Source organism: Achroia grisella, unplaced genomic scaffold (assembly GCF_030625045.1).
Source record: "Achroia grisella isolate CSIRO2021 unplaced genomic scaffold, CSIRO_AGI_Agris_v1 utg308, whole genome shotgun sequence".
Lineage (NCBI taxonomy): Eukaryota > Metazoa > Arthropoda > Insecta > Lepidoptera > Pyralidae > Achroia > Achroia grisella.
The window spans coordinates 580,288-591,361 of NW_026712791.1; the positions used below are offsets into that span (position 1 = coordinate 580,288).

At 33.2% G+C, this 11,074-nt stretch overlaps 1 protein-coding gene across 1 annotated transcript; it reads right to left on the minus strand.

Moving 5' to 3' along the window:
• Positions 1-527: 527 nt before the first annotated feature.
• LOC131843507 (SHC-transforming protein 1) lies at positions 528-7,657 on the minus strand. The gene is made up of 8 exons (XM_059192175.1): positions 7,405-7,657; positions 6,405-6,475; positions 4,951-5,349; positions 3,802-3,987; positions 3,218-3,318; positions 2,698-2,849; positions 1,678-1,800; positions 528-994 (listed from the first exon to the last, which is right to left on the minus strand). The coding sequence occupies exons 1-8, from the start codon at positions 7,498-7,500 to the stop codon at positions 860-862; spliced, it is 1,263 nt and encodes a 420-aa protein (XP_059048158.1). The 5' UTR covers positions 7,501-7,657; the 3' UTR covers positions 528-859.
• Between the last annotated feature and the right edge of the window lie 3,417 nt (positions 7,658-11,074).

The window sequence follows — 11,074 nt, forward strand, 5'->3', positions numbered from 1 at the left end:
AAAATTTTATATATTGTATCTCGAAACCTATTTATACTCATTGTCTTTAATAAATACAGTGATGTTATTTATATCTACACCCACATTTTAAATACATATAACAGAGTCGTCTAAAATGTAAAAGTAACAATTCAAAAGAAAGTAAAATTAATAATTCAGTCGGTGGACAGAACATTTAGGACATTTTGTAGCAAAATTGTGTGTGCAAATGCGCAACTTTGTACCTTTCCAAAACACATTGAAAATATTATAAACAAAATGAGCAATACATACCAATATAAATTTTTGTTACACCAATATACTATATACCTTAATTGCAACCTATTTTTATACAAACGACTTGTAAAAACGTTGAATACAATAATTTGTGATAATTTTATCAATGTATTAAATTTTATATCAATAAGAAGTATGCATTAATTTTGTATGAAACAATACATTTATCAAATAGCACAGGACACAGACGAGTTTTAATTTGAGATTCTCGCAACTCAGGCAACAATTTAATAGTTATTCTATTATTATAATATTTTATTAAAGAAATGTATTCTAATTTATACGCATGAAAATATCGCATAAATATAAAGAACAGAAAAGAATATTCTTCAATTCCTTTTTCCCTGATATTTATTACGGCCTGCACACACGAAAGGCAATTTTTTTTATTTGTCTGTTATGCTATTTTACTGCATAGAAATAAAATTTTTAGACTGCAGATCTATAATGTTTTGGATGAAAGTCAATTGTCTGCGCAGGCTTTTAATTTATCATTCGAGATTATTAGGTACAATATAGGGAGTTGTCGGTGATGCTGCGTTCATTTCCGCATACGTCTCGACTTCCTCCCTTTCAACTCGTCTCAGGATGCTCCCGAACGCAGCACCGGTTTACGGAGCAGCAGCGCTGAGTCAGCAGATACGATCGGCAACTCGTTGGTGCAGTGGTATTTGATCAGGTGCGGTACACTATCAAATACCCTATCTTTCGTTCGAACCTTAAAAGTATTAGAATAAATAACTATATATTGACATCAGTTACGTAGAGCAATCAAACTTGATATATGAGAGTTATTGGTCAAAAAGCATGATAACTCTGTAGCATATCACAGTTTTAAAGATTTAAACAAACAAACAAAAAAATAGGAATACTAATTTGAAACATTTAAAAAACATGAAATTAGTATCACAAAAAATAGCAAATAATTTTATAGTCTAAACTAATTTTGCTAACCAACTCATTGCAAACACACAGGTACATAAGGGAATCTTGTATACACCATATATAAACAATATATGTACAAGACCTATGTTTGCGTTATGCATTAGTCAGGCGGCACAAGTTGGTCATCAATCTTTCCATAAGTCCTCTAACATTGGAGTGGCCTCTGCATTTGGTCCCATATTTGTTCTATGAACCTATAAAGGCTTTCTTTTAGAATATTTAAAAAACTAAAATAGTAATTTGTGGAAGTGAGCATGCTCTGCACAAATTTATCTTTACAATTTTTTGTGAAAAAAAAAAAACAGTATAAATAATTGTTCAAAGTTTGAACTTATGCTCAAAGGTGAAATATATATGCGTTGTAACTTTGTAAGCTTTGCCTTAGAGCTAAGAGTTGAGGATGGTTGGTGAATGAGAAAGCGAAAGAGAGATTGGGATAGAGAAATAGGTACGTACAACGCCGTTGGGGTCGACGAGTAAGAGATGTTTGTGCGCCCCGCGGCGGGAGCCGGTGAGCACGAATTGTCCGGGCGAGCCCGCACTCTCGCGCACCAGGAACTCGCCGTCCTCTACCACCAGCTGTTGGTTATGATTATACGTATTAGAAATTTAGATAATACAGCTAGCTATTGAGTAAAAAGAATATATGCATCATGACTATGTAAATTGAATGAACACCTGGCAAACTTGATTGCCAGATGTTTGTTGTGTTCAACAAAAATCTGCAAATTCTGCTAAGCTGAAGAGGACACGGCACTATACATCCTATGTGCTTGTAGCTCACTCATGCATAAAAGAAACGCAGATCCCAGTGCTACAAGTCTAAAGCACTTGACAACAGCACAAACCCCTCAAAAAAAAAAACAAATAGTGTTTCTGTGACATGACCCTTTCTCTCCGGAATAGCAACGATTGAGAGGCACTACGATGCAGAATATTGATGTTGACGTGGTGTTGTACATAGGCGATGATTTCCACTTACTATTAGGTGGACAGTGTCAATTTAATTGCCAATGCAATTACATAAAAAAGGTTCAAGACACAAATGAATGAGTAATTAAATTATAATCTTGCGGATACTGTTTTGGTTTATTTTTTTAACAGACATAAAAAAGCATAAATCTATCAGTGGGGCCGTGACTTACCTCCTCTTCTGTACTTAACATGGGTAATCGGTTTCCGATATTTTATTACTATTTATGACTTCGTCATATTCAATTATTAGTGTTTGGTATTGGCTTTTCTGACAGCTTCGATGTTCTAGCAGTTTAGTACAAACATTTGCATTCATGAGTATGATTGTTGGTATTGGTCCTGTTGTTGTCTATGTATAAAATGCATGGATTTACAAATATATTATATATGTATATCAGCTGTCTAGTACTAATAATACAATTTCAGGTTACCTTGGGACTAGATGGCCCTGTGTGAATTGTACTGAGATATATTATATTATTACTATTTAGTGCGGATTACCTTCTCGGCGGTGTTCCTAGATATTAATCCGTGGTACCAGGGCTCGCGCTCTAGCAGTGCTGCTTGAGCCTCAACTGTTAGCGGTTCTGTTGCCGCTGATGATGAGGAAGATACACTCGAAGTAAGCGGTACTGGCGACGCTGTGAACGGTTCTGTGCCCGAAGAGAAAACACGAATATATTGTTTAATGCCACTTACGCTATATACGCGATTTAAATTCTCTTTCTGACACCTATTTTGAAAGTATACAATAAGTATACTGTCAAAATTATAATATAAATTATCAATCACCATGATGGGCTAACTGACTTCACTGTGTTTATTTTATATGCCGGCGCAGTTATTATATATCACTTTATTAACTGTATGTTAAAATTAAATCTAACAATGTATATTCGGTTGGCATTTTATGTAAGTTGATTAGATGTTTCATATTTTATGACCATTGTAATTACGATACATTGCAGTACTTAATAGAGTTTATAATTATTTGTAATTATAATTATATGTTGTAACTTACGCATGTCAAATATATCCGTATGATGGTTGGGCAGCAGTGCGGTGGGCGGGGTCCGAGGTGGGGGTGTTTGGTTCACGTAGTGACGGACACTTTCCTCGCAACTGTATTGAAGACTAAGATGGTAAATATGCTAAAGCTAAGTAACTTAACTACTAAATTAATATCAAGAAAAAAATTGATAAAGAATAAACATACATTAATGTTAATTAGGACGCACACATAGCAGACAATTTGTTTAAAATATACCCATTATTGTTTGTTTACTGTCTATCTTTATTTTTGACCGACTATGAATATATACTTTATATAATTTAAATGACTTAAGATTTTATTTTAGGAAAAAATAATTAAACTTCTAAACAAAATAAATGTGCAACTATCAATGGATTAAAGCTCATTAAATATCATCAAAACTTTTAATAATTGACGAATGCAGCAGATGGTTGAAAAATATTTGAAATATATGTTATTTTAAAATCAAGGCACACAATCTTAGTAATATCGAACTGCCTATAGAACACCTCATTACATTTTTTTAAGTTTTCAAGGACTCAGCAATATGGCATCGTTAGTAGTGTACATACGAAGAGATAGGTGCAAGGGAGGCGAGCGGTGGCGGCGGCGGGTGTCTGTGTGGCGGCGGCGCGGGCGCGGGTTCGGGTTCCGGGGGCATCTTGTCGGGCAAGTCGTTGTAATACTCGCGGTCTTCCAGCGCAGCCGCCGTGGCTATCGCCTCGTTGCCCGATGACCGCGATCCGTTCACGTTCAGTCTGAAGAAAAATTTATCAACAACAATTACACAACCGAACTTAAAGAAAATGTATTATACTTTCTAAGAAGTCGTCTGCGTGTGCACCTCAGTCTCAAGATTTTGAGACGCTTTGTAAGCTATGTATGAGTCGAGATAAAGCAGTGATATTACGGGATATGAGGGATGACACCAGAATTCTCTACGTAATCCGATTTCTCGCACGCTATATATTCTTATTTTATCACATACTTATTTTATCTCATATTTTATTCTTATAAAGACGAATAGGCCACCTTCAGTCCTGATGAATATTAACCCATTTGAGATGCTATGGGTACATGGGCAGTGTACATAATCAATATTGTTCTTTATGTATGTATCTGCATAATCGACTAAAATATTACTTTGTAGAAAATAAAAACTAAAAAGATGAAATGAATGGATGAATTTTAAATTTTCCTGTTGTAGTCATAATAATATAGTATGATTAGTATCACTATCATTTTTCATGACTGGCCATATGTGAATGATACAACATTTTCCTAAAAGTGATGATCTAATATTAAGGAAATAATAATAATAAATAAATAAGTGATAATAATATACATTAACTAAGTAAGAAGCTTGACATTGACCTGGGTTATTATTATTAAAAAAAAAAACAGATATCTACAGGACTGTTTTATGTATATTATTTTTTGATGGTTGATAATGGAATGGTACACCTACCTATGGTAAGGGAATACGCTGGCGTGGTACCAGAGGAGAATGATAGGATGAGGATGGAGTTCGGCCATCAGGATGAATTCGACAGCAATTAACCACAAGTTTCTAGAAGGGACCATGTGAGGGTCTACTGATTCTCATTACTACCTTCCCTTGTTCATATTGAAAGTATAATACTTACTGCGTTTATAATTGTCATATTAGTTTAGCACATTAGTGTATAGTAAAATATTTTGGAATAAATAAATGTACTTACAATGAAGGTTTAGTTAAGAACTCCTTGAAACGTAATTCAAAAGCTTGTCCAATAGTTGCAATAACATCTTGAGCCAATCTTCCTCCACATTCCAACACATAGCAGGCTCTCCATTCTGTAGGTGGCGCTGATTTTGCTACATATGCCACAAAATCAAGGGAATCTGAATCACCTCCAGAAGCAAAAGATACTCGGGGCATTTCATGTCTGGCGACGGTTTCCCCACCTTCCAGAGCAGCAAGGGTTATAGCTCTGGAAGATACAGTGAGAGCTACATTCTCTCCTGTATGCGACATTCGAGGTTTAGCTGCTAAGGCCCGAGCAGCTGCTTGGCTGACTCGTCTTTTCTTATCTGCTGAACGAAGACCTGCAGCAGCACATACGCGAGCGATGCACTCTCTGGAAATTCAATATGTTAACTTTATTGAGCAAAATAATTATAATTGCTATAGTAGTTCCACCTAAAATTACATCTATTTAAACTTGTTCAGTCTATACAGCCATACAAAGTATTCCATTTCCATAAAATATTTAATTGTTTCTTACAGGGGTATAGTCTAGTAGCAATATTAGTTCCTCTACAACTAATATTGCTACTAGACTATACCTATACTGACTAGTGAAAAAAAGAACAGTCTTTTTTCACTAGTCAGTTTCTATATCATCTATTTGAAAACCATAAATTTGTATTAGTGACAGCACTAATTCAAATTTATGATTTTCACTTGAGATTTAAGTAGTAAATCCATATCTGAAAAATACTCTCTTTCATAAGTTTCTCACATACCCAATTCTCCCTTACGCAGGCTTAACTGTACTTCAAATAAAGGCAAACCAATAACAAAATGATTTATTATAATGAATTAATAAATCATTCATCATCAGAATTTTACTTATTTTAATCGTCTGATTCATAATAAATAAGTAAAATTCTGACTAAGGAAGCAACTTTAAACTGCTGAATGAACTTGATTTAGTCATTAGATAATTTACTGAGTAAATTCTGTTTATGAGTGTTTTCTGTATGAAGAAATTGTGTATCTAGATGTACACCAACATGGTTCAAACAAAAAGTTGGATAACTATCACATGAAAATCTTTATTGTAACTCTCTTATAGGTAATTTGTTGTGATCTATGTTAAATAGTCACTGACTATATGTATATACATGTTAATTAATTAAGTAAAAAAGTGCATTCTGAAAAACATGTATTCAAATTTGTACTAAACTTTCACAGAACCTATACACAAACTAACATACAAACAAATTAGCTGTTATAGCATTTATCATTTGATTTTTAATAGTCATTTAATACATTTCCTATAAGAGTTATTGTATTAAATGTACATGACTCCTTAGTGATATTTATGACAAATTTATAGACCTAATTGACCGAATAGTTTTCCAGTATGCCAAAACAAGCCTTTAGGGAAATAAATCACAATATACTCACTTGGCCACTTGAGATCTTGTTTCAAAATCAAGTTTTTTCATTGATGTTAACACCTCCATGCAACCAATGTACTGAGGAAATAATAACAAGAGATTGAGACAAGATTTAAAGTCACTTGTGCTTGTAATACCCTTAAAACTTATAACTCATTATATCCTATATATAATTCTTGTGTCAAAATGGTGGATACCATACTCCTCCGAAACATCTTCATTTTTATGAAATTTTATATGCATATTCATTAGGTCTAAGAATCAGCTACTATCTATTTTTCATATCCCTAAGTGATAAGGTTAACATTTGTTTTGTTTATAATGTGGCATTAAATAATACATACAACCCTAAATTTTCACCCTTCTACCATCAACCCCTATTTTTCAATAGTGATATTAATTTTTATTGCAAAATAATGATTGCCAGGACAGCTAGTATATACACATACACAGGTAAATAAAATTAAATACACATTTTAAGAGTATGATATTTATATACATTAAAATATTTAAATTAGAAACTAGACATATATTAATTTGTAATCTACACTATTTCTTTATGGAAATTAGTATTGCTTTTGAGATTCTACACTTGCCATAAGTTCTTTGAGTCTATGAATGAATGCTTAACAAACATTTAAAATATATGATGCCTTACAGTCAATGTTTGAGTCTCTCACATGCACACATGTCACAATAAAAAAGTTACTGTTCTTGAACTGTTTACTTCAAAGCCAAATTATTATTTAAAAACAAAAAAAAAACATAACATATTGTTTTGTACAATGATTTTAATAAAATTGTATGTTGCATCTTACAATAACAAATACTGCAACATCAATTATGGTAAGTTAGTAATTTATCTACATGCATAACAATAATAACTGGTGTCTATGTTTGAACAATATGGTTTAGATTTGAATAGACGTCACTAGTACATCCTGTCGAGCAATGTGTACCCATGTATGCAGCAATGAATATATTGAATGTATAAATAGAGTTCATACCCTGACTGCGTACGTGATCCCGTCACTAGCAAGGACAGCATCCGGGTGCAACCAGCCTCGTGCTGGTTTAGCTACAAACGAACCGCTATCCGCCATATCAAGAATTTAATTAACTAATATACCAAACAGATGATATTTTTCACACTTCGTCTACTTGCAGTTATTTTAAATGCACTTTCATCGTGATTCAAATGATTAGTACATTCATGGCATTACTGTAGTTCATTCTATTGTAATTATAGTAACGTTAGTGAACGGCAGTTATGTAGAAATAAACTGTTATAGAAATTTATGATTAAAGTTAGTAAAAACTTGAGAACGAATTTCTTGCATAAAATAGAAACAATAGGTAAATATGAAAATAGAATATTGACGCATGAAAACTTTTTGACAATTAATGTCACTCATGTCCACAGATTAGAAATGCTACTCATTCTGCATTTATCTGGATAGATGGCGCTATTGTATTATTATGACAAAAACATTTTCTTATCATTATTATTATTACCTTTACCCTAAAAAGAGGGGACTGCCCACCAGTGACGCTTGACGGCTGTATTCTGCCTCATAACAATACCATTAAATATTTGGGTATGCATCTCGATAGACGACTTACTTGGCGTGATCATATTAAGGCTAAATGAGAACAGGCAAATATAAAACTTAGAGACATACACTGGCTAATAGGCAGACAATCAGCTCTAAGCCTGGAAAAATAAGGTTCTTATATTCAAATCCATCTTAAGGCCTATATGGACATATGGTATAAAGGTATGGGGATCGGTAAGTCATTCCAATATCGAAATAATGCAGCGTTACCAAAGTAAAGTGCTAAAGACCATATTCAATGGTACATAAAAAACAGGGAGGTGCACGACTACACAGAGATCATAACGGTGCACGAAGAGATAAAACGCTCCTGTAAGGCTTACCGGCAAAGACTTCAACACCAACCCTTTAGCAACAACTCTCTTGGACTCTAGGGATCTGTATGCAGGCTGAAAAGGTCACGTCTGGCTACGATTAAAAACAGCAGATGTATATAAAAACAGGACCACATTACTAGATGAGGTAACAGAAAGCGACAGATAACGAAAGCTATAAAATCTGATAAAAGCTAATTGGCTGATCACAGATATATAAATTAAAAAATATATATATTATTATTACATAGTATAAAACAAAGTCGCTGTCGCTGTCTGTCCGTCTCTATGTATGCTTAAATCTTTCAACTACGCAACGGATTTTTTTGTGTTTTTTTTTTAATAGATAGAGTAAGTTTTATATGTATAATAATACATGTACACCCGTGTAAAGCCGGGGTGGGTAGCCAGTTACTTATAAAATGTGTCAGTTTTAAGATTTGCAATAAATATTCGGTAATTTCGAACATATTATTTGCTTTTATATATATTGAAATTAAAACATGCTCTAAAGTGGTACAATGAACATTGATTTTTTGTCGCCAATACAAAAGCAGTCCTGGCTAAAAAAATTCTATTCTTAAATACTCATTTTCGGTAAAACATGCTGCATCGACAATAATGCTGCTATATCTCCGCTTACATATACGCTGATCACATATGACTCACGAAATATTATGATTTTTTTTATTTCACATGGAAAGATTAATACGTATCAAAAATAAAAAGTATTAGGTGCATATTGGATTAAAATGTCCTGTTGTCGTCAACTATCTAAAATTACTAGATACGGTAGTAGAGTAGATAGATACAACCGAGATTGTCCTAGATTTTATTACGTAGATGAGGCACCAGCGTATAACATTTTCGTAGGTAGCATGTGTAGGATTATAGTATAGAAATTGTCATTTCTAGTTATAGAAATTGTCATTTCTAGGTCTAACTGATCTGTCGGTCAGTTAGCCCATAATGGTGGTATTAGCATAAAATTATCACGATGCCTTCCGGGAAGATCGCGTGGAGGCTAGGCTTAGCTTAGGCTTTTTGTTAGTAATTATTTAATTGCTGTGACTGTTTTGTTTTATAGAATCTAAAAATTATTCTCTTTACGCCTCCGCGTTTGCGCCTGCAGTGTACGCTCGCTTCAGTAGAGATGATATGGTTTTATAAATTTATGTTTTTCCTGTTTTCATTTGAATTACTTTGGTGTTACATATATTATATATAATATTGAAGAAAAGAGAAAACAAAATAAAACAACGAAGTTAGATAAACGAAACAGAAAGAGAGAAACAAAGAAAACTTAAGATAAAATTTTAAAATATAATTAACAAACAAAAGACTAAAACAATAAAATTGTTGGTGGTGTTGTTGATGATGATGATTATTATTTGATTATTATGATTGGTTGAAGTGTTTCAAATTGTAAATAATGTATGAAATGCGTGATATGAAGGCATCGATGGTGGATTAATTTTTGATGATAGATGGAAGATGGAATGGTTCGGAGACTCGAACCATGGGACCAAACCTCGGGCACTCCTTAACGAGATGCTCCATAGTTTGTGGAGCATCATCGTTGCATTGATGAGGTATGATTTGCTGTATGAGTGATCTGTGAAAACTGGGTGAAATAGAAATGGAATGTATCACAAGCAGCAGCTCAGCATAGCTGCTGCACCACTGCTTGGTATATTTGCAATTTTCTGGGTTGTTATAAAGTTCCTCTAGTTCGCCGTTGCTTAACTATAGAAAGTGATGTTTTACATAACTGAGGGGGATGAGTACTGTTAGTAGTAAAGAATTAACCGAGGATAAATGTATCATACAAAGCACGTAATTCTAACTTTAAGTAGTGGAGCATCATGATATAAATACAATCATAAAATGTTAGTTAGGTATGTTATATCGGTAGTGACCAAATGGAGATTTATTGTTGACTCAATTGCCTACTATTTTCATAACATTTTTTAATTATATAATTAAAAGTACCTATAAGGAAGATTTGTGACTCAATACTTTAATAGAAATACAATTGAAAACGTACACGTTTACATAAGTATACAGTTTCTATGGTGTGATAAATCTTAATATTATTATTTTGAATGTATTAACATAATTTATCTAAAATTTTTGTTATATATAATGTATCGAGTATTGTAACAGGACCATACACAGTAAAGACCATAATTAATATGTACAGTACTTGCATTACTGTATATGTATTCTATTATAATATATTTTTGTAATTACAAGTTTTTAATAATAAGAAAACAAATTGCAGGGTAGACGTAACTAAATATTTCAACGGAAAACTTGTGTGGACTGATATACAATCTTAAACTTTTTCATCTGAAAAAGTTGTTTGTTAATATTTGAAGAGACGTCGCATAATTTATGACTTTGGCCAAATAAAAAAGCATGGCAGGAACCTGTTTGTTTTTAATAACGTTGCATGAATAACAAAGTTAGGCCGTTTAGGAATTTTGCCGTCCCCACGGTGAGTAAACGTTTATTTTTATTGTCCAAATCTACCCCCGCACATTAACGTAATAGCTGCCAGGAGAATTGAGCTACGGCATGTTTGTTATTACACCAAAATTTGTTCGCGAGCGGCGTAAGACTATGTACGTTTACATATACCTGGTAACCTTATTTTGTATGGTCAAGTAATCACCTTTTAGAAGAAAGACGTATAATCAATTGATATTAAGTTAGTTAAGCATAACTATAATATAAAGAAACTT